Source organism: Triticum urartu, chromosome 5 (assembly GCF_003073215.2).
Source record: "Triticum urartu cultivar G1812 chromosome 5, Tu2.1, whole genome shotgun sequence".
In the NCBI taxonomy this organism is placed as follows: Eukaryota; Viridiplantae; Streptophyta; class Magnoliopsida; order Poales; family Poaceae; genus Triticum; species Triticum urartu.
The window spans coordinates 432,322,179-432,342,479 of record NC_053026.1 but is presented as its reverse complement, the minus strand read 5'-3'; the positions used below and the strand labels follow the sequence as shown (position 1 = coordinate 432,342,479).

The 20,301-nt window shown below is 48.9% G+C and overlaps 1 protein-coding gene across 1 annotated transcript; it reads left to right on the top strand.

The window, feature by feature from the left end:
• Positions 1–9,476: 9,476 nt before the first annotated feature.
• LOC125509553 (abscisic acid 8'-hydroxylase 3) lies at positions 9,477–12,529 on the top strand. Its single transcript, XM_048674542.1, has 7 exons — positions 9,477–10,189; positions 10,281–10,433; positions 10,549–10,911; positions 11,003–11,081; positions 11,250–11,356; positions 11,680–11,798; positions 12,153–12,529. The coding sequence occupies exons 1-7, from the start codon at positions 9,641–9,643 to the stop codon at positions 12,313–12,315; spliced, it is 1,533 nt and encodes a 510-aa protein (XP_048530499.1). The 5' UTR covers positions 9,477–9,640; the 3' UTR covers positions 12,316–12,529.
• The last annotated feature ends 7,772 nt before the right edge of the window (positions 12,530–20,301 follow it).

The following is a 20,301-nucleotide window of genomic DNA, read 5'->3' as shown; positions in this document are numbered from 1 at the left end:
CAACCCCAAAGTGTATGTTTCGGTATGAAATGACTATGATACTCTCATGGTCTAAGGAACTTGAGTATACATTAACTCTCTGTGTTATAACTCTAGACTTGTGAATCATCTCAAACTATAACAATCAAGTTGGGTCAATTCAGTATGATCATTCTACTAACATCATACCCTCAATGTTGTTGGGATCCTTGTTACACTAAACAAATGCCCATGATTAGGAAAACATAATCATCGCACAACACTTGAGCTGGTCCTAGAGGTGAGATTAGGAATCAGGCTTTAGAGTTTATCATTCCACACGTGCTTTTTAGTTTTCCTCCGGATCACATATTCAAGAACTATAGTAGTTATAGCATATAATATAAATTGTTAATCATAAACATGGAAATAAATAATAAAAATATTATTGCCTCTAGGGCATATTTCCAACACACACACACACATACTTGGCCTTGATGATCTACACTACAAAGAATCGGTGTTTTCTCAACTAGAAGAGGCCGAGGAGGATTATGATCCCGAAGTGGAGGACGATGAGGCCATGGAGGTTGATGATCCCATGGAGATAAAATCAAGCGAAAAGCCACCATCAAGGTCGAGGACACACAACTATTGCCAAGATAAATATATTACTTTGTGTCACGCTTGGATGAACGTGTCGCGTGATGCATCAGGTTAATCAAAAGACAAGTTTTGGGCTAGGATTGAAGAGTACTATAGCGCCTATGTGGAAGTCCCATCAAACTACACCCAAGGCTCTCTTGGGCACCATCCAAGACCAAGCAACCGATGGTCCAATTGTATTGGTCAGGTCAACCATGTGCCAACAAGTGGGGTGCAAATGTCGGGCAATGGACCTATCATCCTAGAGCTATATAAGGAACACAACAAGAAGAACGGTTGCAGGCCCTTCACATCGCACCATTGCTACAAAGAACTTTGCAACAATTATAAGTGGATTGGGAGAAACTCCGAGACCACACCGAACGGTTAAGGATTAACATAGCTGTTGAAGAATATATAGAGGAGGGTGAAAATCCCAACAAGAGGTCGGATGGTAACAATATTAGAAAAGAAATGAAAAAGAGAGGAGACTTCGTCGGCACCTACAATGAAGAGCTGGTGGCCATGGTTGAGGCCAAGCAAGCCTTGGTAGACAAACACAAAGAAGAGAAGGCGCCAAGGTGGAATGAGCTCAACATGTTGGAGGACGAGAAATGGAGGTCGAAGGGCCGAGGAGAGGAAGTCGAAGCCGGAGGAGAGTAGGCTCGCACTCAAGGAGGAGAGGCTTGTGAAAGAGAAGAAGTCCAAAGGACGTGTTATCATGTTCCTGAACCCAAACACGATGGTTGCAACGGCAAAAAATTGCATAGATCATCAACCAAATGAAGGTCTCTCTTTTGAACCGGTGGTCGTGGTCGTGTGGATACTGGTGTCCATGGAGATGGTGGTGGTGGACAAGGTGGTGATGGGGTTGGCAGCCGAGGAGATGGTGATGGACAAGGAGGTGATGGTGGCGGTGGTCGTACGGATGGTGGTGGACTTGGAGTTGGTGATTATGGAGGCCTTGAAGGTGGTCATGGTTTCTTTGATGATGATTGTGTTTGAGTTTGTGTTGCATGCCTTTGGTTGGGCTCGATCCACGACACAAGACATGCTATGTTGTGGTGATTTCGAATCTTGATTGAAGTGGTGCCTTTTGGATGAACTATATGCATGTTTTAATTTGAATTGATTGATGTGGTGCAACTACATGCGTGTTCATGGTTAATTGGTTGGGTACGTTGGATTTTCTTCGTTCGTGTGCAATTGTTCATTTTCCCTCCCACTTTCTTCTCTCGCCCGACCCGCTCCAGCAAGCGCACGTGCATGGGGATGGAGTGCAAAACCCTAGGTGCGCAGCCATCGTCGCTCCCACCTCACACTCCCCTCCCATCACCGACGCCAAAGCGCGCCGCCAAGCAATGCCCGGTTGACATAAGTGGTGGGGCAGGATGATGTGGGGCAGCCTCCTTAGGCGGATGTGTGGCGCTGGGGGTGAGGTAGCAGCCTTGGTGATATTGGTGTGGAGGGTTGTTGGGTGGTGCGGTTCAGGACGATAGCGATGATCAGTCAAATATCTCTCCATCACCCGATCTAGATCCAATGGCCCAACTAGCTTGTTCTTCCACCACCCTTCTTCTTCCCCTATGCAAAAACTAAAATGGAATAAAAAATGAATTCTCTAAGTAAAATGAGTTAGTGGCAACTATATTACCTTTAACGAAGAAAGGACATGGAAAAAATTTAAAAACTTGCACATACTTTACACATAAACTACATTCTTTTTAATATGCAAAGAGTAAGCCAATAATAGTGAAATTATCTTATAATTCCATCTTTTGGACTCTAAAAATAAAATAAATAATAAAAATTGCACACAATTGGCACATAAATTGGCATTTTAATAATATGCAAGAATAAGCATATAATATGGAATTTCCCTAAAATTAGGACTTCTAAGAAGGAATGAATTAGTGGCATTGATATTACTCTTAAAAAGGAATAAAATGAAATAAAACTAATGCATAATCAAATCAAAATAATGATTTTTATTCTACGAAAGAGTGAATTTGTGGCAGTGATATTACCCTTTAAGAAGAAAGGAAATGAAGAAAAAACTAAAACAAAGTAACAAAAATATATGCATAGAATTTACGCAGAAATTGCGTTTTTTATAATATGCATGAATAAACATATAATAGTGGAATTTTCGCCAAAAGAAGTTTTGTACAAGGTAATGAATTAGTGGCACTAGTAATGAATCATGTGTGCTTTTATTATTCATACCTAAGATTAAGCATGCATAATAATGCTAGGTGTGTGCTAAATCTGGACTTTGAGGAATCGGTGGGTCAAATCGAAGAAAAACATGCAGCGGCAGAGATGCATAGTAGATAGGAACAACAACGAACATCAATATGCAGAGTGAAACGTAGGCGCACTATTGGTATTATCCTTAAAGAAAAAATAAAATAAAAACTAAATCAAAATCAAAATAAGAAGTTTTCTTATAAATAATGGATTCGTGGCATTTGTACTACCCTTTCAGAAGAAACAAAATGAAACAAAGAACTAAAACAAAATTAAAATAATGAAGTTTTCTAAGAAAGAATGAATTATCACTATTGATATTACCCTTTCAGAAGAAATAAAAATATAAATAAATAAATAATAATGATGTTTTCTAAGAAAGAATGAATAGGTGATATTGGTATTGCCTTTTCAGAAGAAAAAAAAACGTCCATACAACTTTGCACTGAGATTGCACTCTTTTAATATGCAAATATTAAGTATATAATAGTGCAATTTTCATACTCTGGCGTAATTCAAACACATACTGTATAGTATTACGTGTGTACATTTTCACTCATCTAGTATGCAAAAATACCCGTGTGTAGGAAAAGGAAAAATCAAGTAAGAAACAAGAAAAAAGTTCTTTTCAGATTTTTTAAAAAAAAGAGTAAAAGCAAAAACACATACAAACATAAACATGCAATATGTAACGGGCTTTAAGCCCTATAGCAAAATTGACTTACCCCAAACATTGGCAAGTCAAAAAATTCAGGCTAAGAAAAGATGGACTTACCCCAAACAGGGGCAAGTCAAAAATTCAGGCTAAGAAAAATTTGGCTTACCTCAAACATTGACAAGTCAAAATTCAGGCTAAGAAATTTTTGACCTATCCCAAAGAGGGGCAAGTCAAGAAAAAGGTTAAGGAAAAGTTAACTTACCCCCAAACAGAGGCAAGTCAAAAATCAACTTAATTTCAAAAAAAATCAACTTAAAAGTAGGGAAACAAAGCAAACAGCACAAATCTTGACAAAAGAATTAACGGTCAGAAAATTGACTTACCTATATTTAAAAACCAATCAACTTCCTATAGCTAAAGTAAAACGCAAAGCATATAGAACGAAAGTGCAAGGCAACTGGCAACGGCCTCCGACCGCGTGACACATGTGGTAAACAATCCAAATTACTTCCTTGGTTTTTAAATATAAATCATTTTAAGAGGTTTTAATATAAACTACATACGGATGTATATACACGTATTTACGTGTAAATTCACTTTTTTTGCTCTGTGCATAGTCCTAATTAAAATCCTTAAAAAAAATTAGAAATGAAGGGAGTATAAAAAAAATGGCAAGGGCCTCTCAACAAAAACAAAAACACACCGCCATGACGCCCCACATTGTCCGTACTTCGATTGACCTGCTTTTGGCGAAGGTGCGCTCCCGTTGTAGACGTGCGCCCTCTATCTTTACGTTCCAAAGTGCTGTTGAGCTGGTCCGCGCACGACCACGCCTCCCTCCCTTGGACTGTCCGCGAGTAAGCAGATCTGGCAGAACACCGGGAGCCCTCGCCAGCGCAACGGCATCCCGCATTCGATAGCGCGAGCAAGCGCCTTTCGACCGACTAAAAATGGAGAAGGGGCCAAACAACCTTTGAGGATGCACTGCCGCAGTGTACCATGAAACGGACCGGGGATGCTCCGGGCAGGAATGCCGTGCGCGAGCGGGCGGTCTCTAGCCAATTTGCACGGCGCGTCCAATCTACAGCCGGATTTAACAAATACGATTCCTCAAACGTTTATGAACGTGTTCACTGACCAGTCACACCTCAAATCACATTGTACACATCTGTCTATTTCATATTCGATACACTATATTCATACTAAACCATGCAACGTTGATCAAACTACATAAATCATCAAATGGACATAGAAACGGACATAATCAACTACAATACGTTCACCAAAGATCAACAAATGGATGTTCAAAAGCCCATCAAAGTTCACATAAACGACGAACAACTTTAAACTACATCTAAATACTTGAAATTAAGTTAAAGCGGATCTTCACCACTTCCTCGCCGGCCCTTTCCCCTTTCGGTCACCGGCGCAGCTGTAACCATCGGGGGAGAGGCGAGGTGGCCGGTCCGGAACTAGCTCCCGTGTCCACCTTGGACCTCTCGAGGGCAATGTGGCGGGCCAGCTCCTCGTCAATTTCGAGGTCAGAGTCGGAGTGGCTGCGGCACTCGACATGGTCGCCGGAGTCGTCGGACTGGATTGAATCGGAGAAATTGTAGGAGAGAAAAAGAGACGGAGCTAAAGCAAAGTGAGGTAGGGTTTTTGAATTGTGGATATTTGTGAGGATGGAATGAGGTCGGGGTGGGCCGGACTGACGTGTCGGACGCACTCGGGCGCGTCTGGACAGCCTCATATCCGTCATATATTTGAGCTGGATATGAGAGCATCTACAGCGGGACCTCTTATGCCCGTCTCAAATGCCCGGGCAGGCCGTCCGGTCGTTGACCGGTCAAAAAAATCGACCCAATTGAACCTCTCAAACCACGGACAAATGCCTGGGCTGACCGGCACCCCTCATATCCAGCCAAAATATAGGACGGATATGGGGCGGAATGGGCATGCCCAGGCTTGTCCACCTCACAAGACCGGCCCACCACCAACCCCACAACTGTCCCACAAAAATCCCAATCCGGGCGCCTCGCTCCTAACCCTAGCTCTCTCTCTCTCTCTCTCTCTCTCTCTCTCTCTCTCTCTCTCTCGATTCGTCCTCTCCTCTCCCTCTCCAATTCCAATCCCATCCACTACGATGTCCAGCTCCGACAGCGACTCCGGCTCCGAGCTCGACTACGAGGAGGAGATGGCCCTCCGCATTGCGTTGGAGCGGTCCAAGGTGGAGACTAGCGGCAGCTCCGGATCTAGAACGTCACCGCAACTCCCGCGCCGGCACAACACGGACGCCCGAGCTAGACCCTCCTGGCCTGCACCAGTGCTATCTCCTTCCCCTACCGGCCACTCCTCCACGCGGGCAGAGGTGGGTGCTAGTGCCCGCGTCACCAGCCCACATGCACTCCGGAATCAAAGGCGTGCACCACGCACCGCGAGAGGCAGCGTGCACGGGAGAGGGACGCTTTGGAGTAGTCCGCGCGCCGCCGCCACGGGATGGAGGCGGACCCCGACGAGGACGCGCGGCTCCTCGCATGGGTCTACCATCGGTCCCTCACGATGGTGGAGACGGACGCTCGCCGCCTCTGACGAAAGAACGCCAAGGCTTTTCTGCCTTGCTATTGAGCAGCCGGAGTGCGAGGCGAGGGAGGCAGCAACAAAGGCGACTCGGGTCGCCAAGTTTAAGCCGGAGTAGAACAGGGCGGTCCGTCGGATGAAGAAGCTCATCGTCCTCTCCGACTCCGACGACAAATGCACCTCCTCCTCGGATAACCAAGACCCTTCACCAGCCGCGGACGCCTACAGCTGCGCCGGCAACCGGAAGGGAAAAGGCTCGGCGAGGAATTGGTGACCCCCCCCCCCCCCCCTCAATGTTTATTTCGTTTTTAGTTGTACAAGTTTATGAACTTGTCCGGTGACGAACTAAGATGATCTTTTGGATGTGGCGAAGTTTGTTGATGTCCGTTTGCAAGTAATCTTGTGTTCGTGTGCAGCCGATTTTTGTTGTCCGTCGTTTGATCATGTAGAGTAGATCAATATTGCATGTGTAGTATGGATATAAGACGCCGGATATGAGATAGGCGGATGCAGAGTGGCAAATACGAGGTTGGCCCGGTCAATGCCCGTGGACGCGTCCGCGGGCGTTTGAAAGACCGAATTTGCCTATCGCATTAGGGAGGTCAAATAGACTGGACATTTGAGGTCCGTTTAAGACGTTTGGCTGGATCGCATTTTCGTGATCAGACGCCTCGCCAGCCAGTTTGAGGCACCCACCTGTAGATGCTCTCAGGCCGAACGGCAGTTGCATGCTGCTATGCTACTCGTGTTCTACGAGGCGCGCGCAAGCTGTTGGCGTTTGCCAATTGCCGCCGGCGGCGTCGACGGCCTCGGCCGGAGGCAACCGTGCAGTGCCGCGGCCCAGAGCTGTCTCGAAGCCTCCGGGCGACGCGTGTGACCCCGGCCGTCCGAGCTGGCCGCGACGGCGACGGAAACCAGATCCCTGGGAGGGCCCCGCCCTCTCGGCCGGGGAAGACAACACCTGGCACGCCCGATCTCCCGTAGATATGATGGGTACGAGCCCATGACGGACTGTGGCTGACGTGGGGGGTCCTGTAGAGTAGAGAGGAAGGCCTCGTACTGGCACGGACGCCGGGTGAATGTGCTGCGGCTGTTGCACCCAGCTGGCTGCCGCCCGGGGGGCCCGGGCGGCACCGAGGCCGTGCGTACGGCAGGGGCCAGGGCCACACGTGCCCCATCATCGCCGCCGTCTATTTTGAGCCTTATAATTCTCCAGCGAAAGAGCTCCATGATCTGATCCAAAAAGAAAAAATGGGGTACATACACACGTGCTACTTCTACTCTCAAGCTGTGTGTTCAATGCAGTATACTGTTTTATTCTTTTCTCACGCATGTTAGTATCTCTGGATCCTCAATTTGATCAACAAAAAACGATTTACACATCACAAAAAGCATGCATTTACAAACTTGTTTTGAATATTGATTACCTTTATTCGCAAAAAGAAAGAATATTGATTACCTTTTATGTCATATAACTCATATTTTATTGGTCAAATTGACGATTTAGGAGTAAGTGCATGCATTGTAAACTAGAGTACTGGGAGTACAAGGTGCTACAGCTTTGCATTACAGTGCACATTATTTGCCTATTCCTTTTTTTTCAGGGAACTACATTTGGCTATTTTTATTCACCAATGAAACTTCATAAATCTTGCAACAGGGGATATTTTGCTCCGGAACTCTTGAGGGGCCAAATCACGTGATGTTTTATACTCCAACTTAGCAAATATCTCTGCTTTATTTCACCAATATGAATGGTGCGACAAGGTGTGGTGCGCTCAACCGGTTTGCTCAGAAAAGCAAAAAACCAGACACCAAGCCAGAGGAAAATAATCACCTACCCGGCACTAAATCAGGAAAAAAAAACTATGGGGTTAAATATAGCAAGGTTTTGGCTAAATGGGGGTATAGATTGAGAATTTTACCAAAATGGGGTAAAATATGTCACAAAGCTCAAACTTGGGGTAAAAAAAATGGAAATAGCAGCTCTTTTATAAAACAAGCTGTCAAGGAATTTTGATCTGATCAGTCCAAAATACTTTTAGGAACCGCTCACGATTGAAGTTTCGTAAAATTATCTCTTAATCTCATACTTGTGAACTAATCAATACCAAAACCAAGTACATGCTAATTACATCTTCATTGTATGCTTATGATCCATGTCCATATCATACGCTTAGTGCTCAATCTATCTTCCTTTCGGGTGGTTTATGAGAGAGACACTTTTAGTGAGGCTAAAGTTTATGTACATGTGATTAGCGAGGTGAAATTTTATTTGCATGTGATACTTTACATATGTTGGTGCATTTCTCATTTTCTATGTCACTGCACGTGTACACTTACTTGAAAATATACATTCTTAAGATGCTTGAGACTACCTTTTCGCATTTTACTTTACATAACTTATATCCGTTGTTCCCAAACTACTTTTATCTAGACGACTTTTTTTTTTGCGAAATTTTATCTAGACGACTTGGAGGCCTAGTTCTAGACGAAATTTTATCTAGACGACTTGGAGACCTAGTTCTAGACGAAATTTTATCTAGACGACTTGGAGGCCTAGATTGTGGTGATTGAACTATGTTGTGATGCGCTTATTGTATGAACTATTGTAGAAAATTAGCCATAAATTCTTTTCAAGCAAACAAACATTAAAATAGGAAAAATCAAGTTAGAAAAACAAGATTATCGTAATCCACCAGAATATCAAACACAATCGAATTGTCACAGTACATGCCATGCAAAATAGAAACTCTCCTGCTATGCCTTAATAAGAAAACCTTGTGTGAATGTGTGTGTGTATAAATACAAGATCGAAACAAACACCATCGACAATAAATCACATGCGAAATTTCTACTCCCGACACATGCCTAATCACCATAGTGCATATCATTTGCATGTTAGAACCCTTTAAATCCAACAAGTCCTAAAGTGACGAGTCAAATGTTAGCTGCCAACGATGTGCGTGCGTGTCTCATGCCAACATTTTGATAGTGGTAGTTCTCTGATTAGTCATGTTTGCCATAAAAAAAAAGTGTGAGCTCTTTCTTCTTCAAAAAAATAAATAAAGTGTGAGTTCCCTCTTAAAGCTTACCCATGGCTTGGGCAACACTAGCTCTGCAAAGCATCAGTGGAAGCAACCTGTTTTTCTTTTGCCGGTGCTGAACTTGTAATGCAACTTGACTTTGGCTTTCACCATATATGAAGCTGTGGTTCCCTTGTTGCTCCAGAAAAATGCAGCAATGTAAGAAGAAAAGTTGTCCTCTTCACTTTGACATTTCACACCTAGAGCTGCCAGCCCAGCAGCCCAAGAGCCTCCAAATCGGCCTCTCGCTTTCCGGCCCCATCTATAAATACCGCGGCGAGGCCTTCCCACGCCCTCCACCATTCGAAAGATCCACCGAAGATTTTTCTCCTCACTCTCCTCGACCTCACAGCTCTCCGTCTCCCGATCTCCTCTGCCAGCAGCGCAGATTTACAGACACAAGCTAGCACACAGCAAGCTCAGAGCACCTCGCTGGTCTAAGTGATCCTTCTCAAGGATCATTTGGATGGCCTTCTTCCTCCTCCTGTGCATCCTCATTTCTGTGGCCATCGTGTCCTACGCCCACCACGTAATCCGGCGGCAACGCCGGGGCCCGCAGGGCAGCGCTCGTGGCCGCCATGAGAAAGCCGCCCTCAAGCTGCCCCCTGGCTCCATGGGCCTGCCTTACATCGGCGAGACCCTCCAGCTCTACTCCCAGGACCCCAGCGTCTTCCTCTCCTCCAAGCAGAAGCGGTACGGCGAGATCTTCAAGACGCACCTCCTCGGCTGCCCGTGCGTGATGCTGGCGAGCCCGGAGGCGGCGCGCTTCGTGCTGGTGTCGCGGGCGCACCTCTTCAAGCCGACGTACCCGCGGAGCAAGGAGCGCCTCATCGGCCCCTCGGCGCTCTTCTTCCACCAGGGCGACTACCACCTCCGCCTCCGCAGGCTCGTCCAGGGCCCGCTCGGCCCCGAGGCCCTGCGCAAGCTCGTGCCGGACATCGAGGCCTCCGTGCGGTCCACGCTCGCGGCCTGGGCGGACGGCGACGCCGCCAGCACTTTCCACGCCATGAAGAGGGTAAGCTATAGCTAGCTGCGCGCGTAGTTGTTGTCCGGGAGTGATGCCAGTGGCGTATGATATTAATCAGTGCATATTTTGTTTTCGTCAGCTCTCGTTCGACGTCGGCATCGTGACGATCTTCGGCGGGCGGCTGGACGAGCGGCGGAAGGAGGAGCTGAGGCGGAACTACGCCGTCGTGGAGAAAGGCTACAACTCCTTCCCCAACGGCTTCCCCGGGACGCTATACTACAAGGCGATCCAGGTAAGCAACCGACGAAAACCGTGCGCCTTCGTCACGTTCGTCGTGGTGTATACGTCTTTAACAGTATCAGCACAACAATATACATGAATGCCATGTAACGGAAAACCGCATGTAGGCGAGGCGGCGGCTGAACGGCGTGCTGAGCGACATCCTGCACGAGCGGAGGGAGCGTGGGGAGCCCGGCGACGACCTGCTCGGCTGCCTCATGCGGTCACGGGCAGGCGGCGGCGACGACGACGACGACGAGGAGGGCGCGCTGCTGACGGACGAGCAGGTCGCCGACAACGTCATCGGCGTGCTGTTCGCGGCGCAGGACACGACGGCCAGCGTGCTCACCTGGATCGTCAAGTACCTCCACGACCGGCCGAAGCTGCTGGAGGCCGTCCGGGCGGAGCACGCGGCGATCCACGAGGCCAACGACGGCGGGAGGCGGCCGCTGACATGGGCGCAGACGAGGAGCATGACGCTGACGCACAGGGTGCGTGCCATACACTTCAAGGCTTACAGTCACATGTTTTTCTTGTGCCGTGCGGCTGCTGATCGATGTCGTCCGTCGTACGCGCGCGCAGGTGATTTTGGAGAGCCTGAGGATGGCGAGCATCATCTCCTTCACGTTCAGGGAGGCCGTGGCCGACGTGGAGTACAAAGGTACGTACGTACGCGACGCCTGGGCCATCACGTGCACAGCAGCTAGCTAAGCTAGGGTGGACGTGGCGCTACGTAGACGTGGCGTTACCGTGCATGGGATTTAATTCCGGACGGTGCGACGATGATGAGGACGATGGGACCTGACGTAAAATTTTGCCTGGCGTGCAGGGTTTCTTATCCCCAAGGGGTGGAAGGTGATGCCGCTCTTCAGGAACATCCATCACAGCCCGGACTACTTCCAGGATCCACAGAAGTTCGACCCTTCGAGATTCAAGGTACGTACGCGTCCCCCTCGCCGGAGTGCAACCTCGATGTGGATGCGTCCGGCCGAACTGAAAATCGTGACCTTCAAAAAAGGAGCAACCGAAAAATTGTTCCTTTCGATGCATTAAATCGTGTCCTTCATCGGTCAATACACTCCATTCATGAGTACGGCAGCAAATAGCCTGGTGAACACGGTGTTAAATACCACTTGAACACGGTTAAATCTTGACGATACATGCCCTATCTAGAATACTTGAATCCGCCTTTGTTTCCCAGATTAGTAAAACCAACTTTTTTACGGGGCCTCATTTTCTTGTGGTGGTAAAACCTGCAGGTGGCGCCGCGGCCGAGCACCTTCACGCCGTTCGGGAGCGGGGTGCACGCGTGCCCCGGGAACGAGCTGGCCAAGCTCGAGATGCTGGTGCTCATCCACCACCTCGTCACCGGCTACAGGTGCGTGCCCCCCTCTCCACACAGATCCTCGATATATCGCCGTTTGTCCGTGCGGACAGGAACGTCCCATGGCTGGCTGGTGCAGTGGCGCCAATTCACCGGGCCACCCTTCACCTGGCGCCCAGTTCCACGGCACGCATACTCCAACCATGCACCGATCGTGTCATGTCATGCCATGAAAGCCCGGGTGGTCCATGGCTGCCCGCCCTGCCTTGCACGTAGAGGCGCCTGCCTATGAGCTGTGCTGCCGCTGATCACTCGCTGCCATGGCGACAGCTGTGGAGTTGTACGTGTGCTAGATTTAGGTAGGAATGGGGGTGATGATTGATGCGTGTTGGTGCTTGGTTTTTGCAGGTGGGAGGTTGTTGGATCGAGCGACGACGTCGAGTACAGCCCATTCCCTGTTCCCCGCCATGGCCTGCTCGCCAGGTTACGGCGGGATGACAGCGTCTGCGTGGGTAGGAAGGGGTGCCCGACTGATGACGACTACGACGACGAAGACGAAGTGATAGTGTGATTAGTCAACGTAGATAGCTAGAGGGCTCTTTTCTCCCTTTTTGTTGTTGTTGCTGTTGTTGTGGCATTCTTCTCTATGAAAATCATTAGAGAAGAAACAACAGCATGTTACTACTTTTTAGGAGGACGATGATCATGTACCATAGTGCTTATGTTGTCAATGATGTATTGTCATTGATACGCACATAAAATGACGCTTCCTTTTTTCCGAAATATTGCACTCTAGCCCCCCTACCACCACACTCGAAAGCCCCTCTCCCTCTCTCTCTCTCTCTCTCTCTCTCTCTCTCTCTCTCTCTCTCTCTCTCTCTCCAAAGGTCTCAGGGAGATCTATCAATCGGGGAGTTGATGATGTGCGACACACATTGCCGAGTTGACTTCGTCTCTGATTTATGGGCGGCGGGCCTACTCGTTTTCCGGTCGGGTTTCCTTCTCCGGCGAGGATCCACACGGAGGGTGGTGTTGCTCGACAACGAGGAGCCGTTCATCGACAGCCGAGGAGCCGAGTGGAGGACCGATTCGAGGAGGGAGGCCTGGTATGTTCCCTTGTCACCTAGCACGTATATGTGGGCACGTGGACCACGATGCACGCGAGGCGAAGTGTCTCAATGAGTGCCCTACATGTGGGGCTGTGAGAGGGGAGCGTCCATTGACCCCTTGCCTTCTGGCGAGCGCTCTCCTTTCTGCATTCGGTTGCAGTGAAGAAAGGTGCAACCGAATCCAATTCTAGCCATGAGGATGGAGCGGAGCGCGGGTTGGAGGTGTATGCAGGAGGAGATGCAAGCAAGCTGGAGAAAGCGAATGAGGTCCTCTCCTGGTTCCCCAAAGTGAAGGAGATCCAGTGCAGCGCGCTCGCTGGGCTTCGTATTGCTCCAAGATTGGCAACTCTCAGAACCTACCAATGGATGTGAATGCGGTGGCGCTAGCGATTCCGAAATCACTTGCATAAGAAGGCATATTTTTGCCTCTATCATGAATAGGTCATCCGAATCCCCACCTACATTATATTTTTGTAAGAAAATATAGGATGATCCACATCCAATTATCGCATTACATGCATGAAACCACATATCATAGTGTTATTATTGCAAGGGAGTATTGTCATGTTGTCATAGCTATCATGCATGGGTCTATGAAACATGATAGCCTATTACAATGTGGTATGCCGATCACAATGATGGCTAGGCGCAACCTGTGTCGGGGTCTGAACATCATCAATGCTGATGAACATATCAATGAGCGTGTGGTTCATAATTTTGTTGCCATGTTTAAAAGTAATTGCCTAGCACAACCATTGTGGCTTTGAGAGCGTTGCTCAATCTCAATTTCAAGCAGGCCAAGATGATGGAAGCTACTCTGTTGAGCCATGGTGGACAGGACGCCCTGGACGAGGAGGTGCACGACATGGTTACCTGATGCATGCTCCCTATTGCTTCCAGGTGCAATCCTAGTTTCTACGTTGTTGCATCTTTAATTTTGTATCTGGTCTGAGGTTGTCCCGTAGGCCTTTTTGTGTTGTGTGTTGTTGGATGAGCTCGACTCTAGGCTTACTAGGTCAACTATTTGCCTCGACCATAGGTTTAAGTACTACCTTTTGTAGTGTCAAAGAGGAGGGCCCCTAGCACACTGTTTGTTAGCCCAATTCCTATTTGTGTTGTGTGTGCATCTATTATTACTGTTCATGTTGATATATCATGATGCAATGTCATCTATGTTCTACCGAGTTGCTCTAAGTTTATGAATGTGTACACATGATATCTCTATGGTGTATTGGAATGTCCATGGGTTGAACTTCCCCGGCAGGAGAACCACTAAGCATGAGATGATCACCGCCTTGGTGTGCAACATAGCGTGCATCCAGGAATCGAATATACAAGTCATTGATGCATCCACAATAGTGTTCATTGACAGGTTTAGGCTACATTGTTTTGTGCAAAGGATTGTGACAAACACAAGGGAAGGGATTGTGGTGTTGTTGAACGATGATGTGGTTGAGTCACATGACTTCTACATCGGCTCTGTTTGCTTATCTGCAACCATCAAGTGGCATGAAGGCATGTCCTTTCACCCACTTCTTTTTTATGGCCCGACGACACACAAATTTTTGCAAAGGTCATTGCTCATAAACCTTTGCTGGGGTTCAAGTGGCATGTCAACGGAGATGTTACCTAGATTTATCGAGTGTCGTCGATGTATCAATAGATTTCATGCCACCCTTAATGCATGCGAGCTTAGAGAAATCTACTTACAGAACCGTCGTTTCATGCGGAGCAACGACAACCTTGAGCAAGTTGGATGGTGTTTTTTGGAACTCAGATTGATATGTCCATTTTAGCAACCACATTATTCATGCCCTCTCCTCATCCTTATCAAAGCATTGCTAGTTTTTGTTAGCTCCTATAAGTGTTTCGAGGAGGTCTCACGGTTTCAAATTTGAGACCTATTGGATTAAGATGGCGTGCTTTAAAGAGATGGTCGGTGTCGGTGTCAAAACCGGCGGATCTCGGGTAGGGGGTCCCGAACTGTGCGTCTAGGCCGGATGGTAACAGGAGCCAGGGAACACGATGTTTTACCCAGGTTCGGGCCCTCTTGATGGAGGTAAAACCCTACGTCCTGCTTGATTAATATTGATGATATGGGTAGTACAAGAGTAGATCTACCACGAGATCAAGGAGGCTAAACCCTAGAAGCTAGCCTATGGTATGATTGTTGTATATGGAGTTGATTGCCTACGGACTACAACCCTCCGGTTTATATAGACACCGGATAGGGTTAGGGTTACATAGAGTCGGTTACAATGGTAGGAGATCTTGAATATCCGCATCGCAAAACTTGCCTTCCACGCCAAGGAAAGTCCCATCCGGACACGGGACGAAGTCTTCAATCTTGTATCTTCATAGTCCAGGAGTCCGGCTGAAGGTATAGTCCGGCTACCCGAACACCCCCTAATCCAGGACTCCCTCAGTAGCCCCCGAACCAGGCTTCAATGACGACGAGTCCGGCGCGCAGATTGTTCGGCATTGCAAGGCGGGTTCTTCTCCAAATCCTGTGTACCTGTAGGAATAATGTCCAATTTTTGTAATGTAGCGCTCCTCGGCTCCCACGCCCAATAATGGCCTTCTTCCACGTGTCAAACGAATGCGAAAAGCCAGGGCGTTTTTACATCCACACCCCTAGCCGTATAAACGAGCCGCCTGTTTAACGGGATGGGGATTTAGGTCCAAACCACATCTTCTCCTCTCCGCGAGTTATCATCAGAGCGCTTCCAGCAAAGGTCCATTCCAACATGACCAGCCGTCGCAGCTCCTCCCCTCGCCCCTCCGGTCCCAAACCCGGGGACTGGGAGAGTTGCACCATCCCGCATAGCGAGTTAGTGTCGCTTCAGGCCAAGGGATTTCTCCCTCAGGCATACATGGTCCCGGTCCGAGCCGGTCTCGCCACCTACAATGGTGGAAAACAAGCGGAGAGCACCCCCAATCCTTCTAAAGGAGAGCGGGTGTGCCTCGTCCCCTATCTAATAAGGGGACTGGGGTTTCCAATTCATCCATTTCTCCACGGGCTTCTGGAGTTCTATGGCCTCCAGCTGCACAATCTCACGCCCGCCTCCGTATTACATATTGCGGGTTTCGTCGCCCTTTGCGAGCTATTTTTAGGCATTGAGGCTCATTTCGCGCTGTGGAAGAGGTTATTCTGCCTGGTGCCCCGTTCTCGAGAGGGGTCTATATACCAAGTGGGCGGAGCCGAAGTATGGCGCATCGCCGGGACCAGATACCTATCCGGAACCCCAAAGAAGGCGTCCGAGGGCTGGCCTTCGGAATGGTTTTACATAGATGACGTCCCGCTACCGGACCCTATCTGGGTTGGTCTCCCTGAGTTCAACAGTGCTCCATTGAAGAAACGCTTGAGCTGGCGTCCGCGGAGCTCTCAGAGAGAAAGCGACAGAGACGTCCTTTACCTGATGGGCCGGATAAGACTGTTGGCTCATTCCGGACTAACCATGATTGGAGTCATGGCCGCATGCATTATGCGGGGGTGCAGCCACTTCAATATAGAGGCCACCCCATGTGGGATTTCAACGGGGAGGATGACGCCACCCGTTACGGTCGTAAGGGGCCAGCCTCAGCTGCCGCTCTAGTAAAGATCTTATCCTCTTTGTATAAAGGAGAAAAGGAGGAATTCCTCCGCGTCAACCCGCAGGCCGGATTTACTATGTACGATCCTCCAAGTTGGGTAAGTGAACAACTGCGCTTGCCCGTTTGTTTTATAATCCCACGGTTAGATATGTAGTCTAACGACTTCCATGCAGGAACTGCGACAGGTAGTAAAGGATAAACAGCCACCCTCCACAGCCCGAGGACCCAGAACGGTCCCTCGATCCGGACTCCGAAGAGGATCCGGACATATCGGTGGAGCTTATCGACGGGGTGTTCCATCAGCTAAGTAAGGACAATACCTTGGTAGCCATCACGGCTGATTACCCAGGGTTAATCCCGGCCTCCCAGGTGACAGAAACCGGAGTCTCATTCCCTTGAGAGAGATTCTACTCTCACGTATTCCGGTGTTTCTGACGACAACCGTGTTTTGCAGGGGAGATTTCCGAGGCAGGAGGCCGAACCTGCGGCGGCTAGCCAACGAGGGGCCGCAGGGCCCCGTGGGGCAAAAAGGAATGTAGTCCGGACTGAGATGCCGGCGCAAAGGTATAGCGCACCCTCTGTTTCCCTGGTGTTATTCTGTCAGGGCATATTAATGTTCGTGCTATCTTCAGAACGAAGAGACCTCGCCGGACTACATCCGGAGAGGTTGCCAATCGCGCCTCCACCAGCCAGGCTCCAACGTCTGGCCAGGAAGCGGAGGCGAGCACAAGGCGCGCACCGGACGCTCCTCCGACAGAGGATGCGGACAGGCTGTCTGCCACAAATTCTGAAGTGGAGAGTGCCATGAACCACAGGCGTCGCCGGACAGTTCTACGCGACGCTTGTTTCTCCCAAGAGGCTTTAGATGTCTTTAATTCGGGAGATGCGTACCTCCGTGCCGCTCAAAATGGTTTAGCCAGAGCCACGGAGCAGTATGTAAAAGACATACGGGTAAGAAAATTTTGGTCAAATATATATATACCAGTAGCCCCCGAGACTTGAAACAGTTAGAGCAACTGATTTAAGGATCATTTAATATGCAAGTTCTTACAGAGAAGAATACTGTACTGTCCCAGGAGCTGGAAAAGTGCAAGGCCAAACTAGAGGCCGCACTAGCCGCAGCAGGGGAGCCCAAAGAGACCCCCTCAGGTAAGATACACTTCGAAAGATTAGTATTATGCGGTGTGGGTGCAAATCTGACAAATCATGTTGCAGATGGCGCCGGACTCGATCCGGAAAAGCAACAACTCTTACGCCGGCTAAAGGCCGGTGAGAGTACATTGACAAAGGTGAGGCGAGAGAAGAATGATCTTCAGGATGCCAACACCCGGCTGGACGTCGAACTTAAAGATGTTCGTGGCCAGCTGTCGGACTCCACGAAGGAGAATCAGCGGCTTCGACGCGGCATATTTAGTAAGTGCTTGAACGAACTTTGAAAAAAGAGTTCGGCGAGGAAGTCGACTAACAGAGTAATGTCTGTAGGTATGCTCACAGGTCGTCCTGCAGTGGAGATGCCCGGTTCTACGGGTGACCTTCTTCCCGAACTCACGCAACTGCACGAGCGAATTCGGCAGGCGATGCAAGGCGTTGCCCAAGCCTTATGGCCTGCCCACTCCATGCCCGAGGGCCTTGGAGAGCTTGCGGAGAAGCTGAAGGGAGCTTGGCGGCGCTTCCGGTTGTGGAAGATATCGGCCTGCCGACAAGGCGCTAGGGAGGCCTGGGCCATGGTGAAGACCTGTTTTACGAAGTCTGACCCAAACCACATGGCCGAGGTCGGACCAGTGGGGCCTGACGGGAAGGAGATCCCTGTAAGCTTAGTATACGGCCAAGTAGAGTTAGCCGCGAAGTATTCCCAGCAGGACTGTAAATTAGACAGCCTGTTAGATGGTATAGAAGAGGAATACAATCAGTCAGAATGACTATGTAATTTTGAATTGACATGTGTAATGCCTTCTAGCCGGATTGTAGATCGTTTGTCGTTGCCGACCTTTTCGCTTCAACCTCGGGACCTGACGGTCCGGAGTGTGTCCGAATACCATAGCGGTTATATAAGAACCAGGGTATGCGTGGAGACCAGGCATAGGGGTCATTAGTGCTTTATCAGACAAGTGCCCAACTAGTTATGTTATATTACATGGTTAGTAAGAAACATCTTCCAGAGAGAATAGTTCCGTTAAGGGTTCCTTTCGCTGGGAGGCATGCCCTAAAGTGCATGTCCGGACTGCGTGAAAAAACGCAGAAAAAGCATCTGGGGGCGCATAAAATGAGTAAAAAGATCATCTTTTATTTCACCGACCGAATATTCTCTTAAGAACGCTAGCTTTCGGCTTCACCCAGTCTGAGGTACACATCCGGCTGACCCGGCAGTAACAATCGCAGAGGTGCTCCCTTTACCGCCTAGCCGAACAATCGGGAACGTAGGGGTAAGCACAGGAGCCAGGCAACCCAGTTTGGCCAAAACTTAAGTCATATCGATGCATATAATGGTAAAGAAAAAGGTACATGCGGAAGTTTGACGCATGTGTTGGGCGTGAAGCCCGTATAAATAAGCTTCTGTTAAAGAAGCCCCCAGGTTTAATGAGCGCGAGTGGCGCGTCACTAGATGAGCCTTTAAGGGCTATAAAAGAAAAGAGGGGAAGGAGAGAAATGTAAAAAAATATGCAAAAAATGGACAGAGGAAGGAGACGAACACAGAGTCCGGCGCTAGGCATAGAATCTTCGGAGACGGGTGGCATTCCACGGGTTCGGCTCGAGTCGGTTATCCGACGCATCTCGCAGGCGGTACGCCCCACCAGTCAGGACTTGGTCGATTATGAATGGACCTTCCCACTTGGGCTTGAGTTTGTCCTTTTTCTTATCCGGCAGGCGTAGAACTAGTTCACCAACATTGTAATTTTTGGCCCGTACTTCTCTGCTTTGATATCTTCGGGTCTGCTGTTGATAAAATGCGGAACGGGATTTTGCCACGTCACGCTCCTCCTCCAAGGCGTCCAAGTTTTCCTGCCGATCGAGCTCGGCTTCTCTTTCTTCATACATGCGCACTCTAGGTGAGTCATGAATTATGTCGCAGGGCAGAACTGCCTCTGCGCCGTACACCATAAAAAATGGCGTGTATCCGGTGGTGCGATTAGGCGTGGTCCGTAGCCCCCATAGCACGGAGTCGAGCTCCTCTACCCAGTGCGTGTTAGATTCTTTGAGGGACCGCACCAGTCTGGGTTTAATGCCACTCATGATAAGACCATTTGCGCGTTCGACCTGGCCGTTGGTTTGTGGGTGATAGACGGAAGCATAATCGAGCTTGATGCCCATGTTTTTGCACCAGAGTTTTACCTCGTCGGCGGTAAAGTTTGATACTGCTATCCGGAGACCATGTAGGAGGGCCTCATATTCGGCTGCATTGTTGGAATCCATGTACATGATCCGGAGCACATATTGGACTGTGTCTCCTATGGGGGACGTCAGGACGATGCCAGCCCCCAGTCCGGCCAACATTTTGGAGCCGTCGAAATGCATAATCCAGTTTGAATATGTGCCGTACTCTTTAGGGAGCTCGGCCTCCGTCCATTCTGTGACGAAGTCGGCCAAAACTTGCGATTTAATAGCTCGTCGTGGCTTATAGGTTATATCGAACGGGAGAAGCTCGATGGCCCATTTTGCAATCCGGCCCGTTGCATCGCGGTTGTTGATAATATCGTTTAGTGGCACTTCCGAGGCTACTGTTATGGAACACTCTTGAAAGTAGTGTCGTAGCTTCCGGGATGCCATGAATACCGCGTATGCAATCTTTTGATAATGCGGGTACCGTGATTTGCATGGAGTGAGGACAGTGGACACGTAGTAGACCGGCCTTTGAA

Bases quoted from the DNA above. Each gene is read 5' to 3' on its own strand.
- LOC125509553 (XM_048674542.1), top strand. From the start codon at position 9,641: ATGGCCTTCTTCCTCCTCCTGTGCATCCTCATTTCTGTGGCCATCGTG. The intron at 10,434-10,548 runs GTAAGCAACCGA...AACCGCATGTAG, and splicing joins TATACTACAAGGCGATCCAG to GCGAGGCGGCGGCTGAACGG. The intron at 11,799-12,152 runs GTGCGTGCCCCC...TGGTTTTTGCAG, and splicing joins CACCTCGTCACCGGCTACAG to GTGGGAGGTTGTTGGATCGA.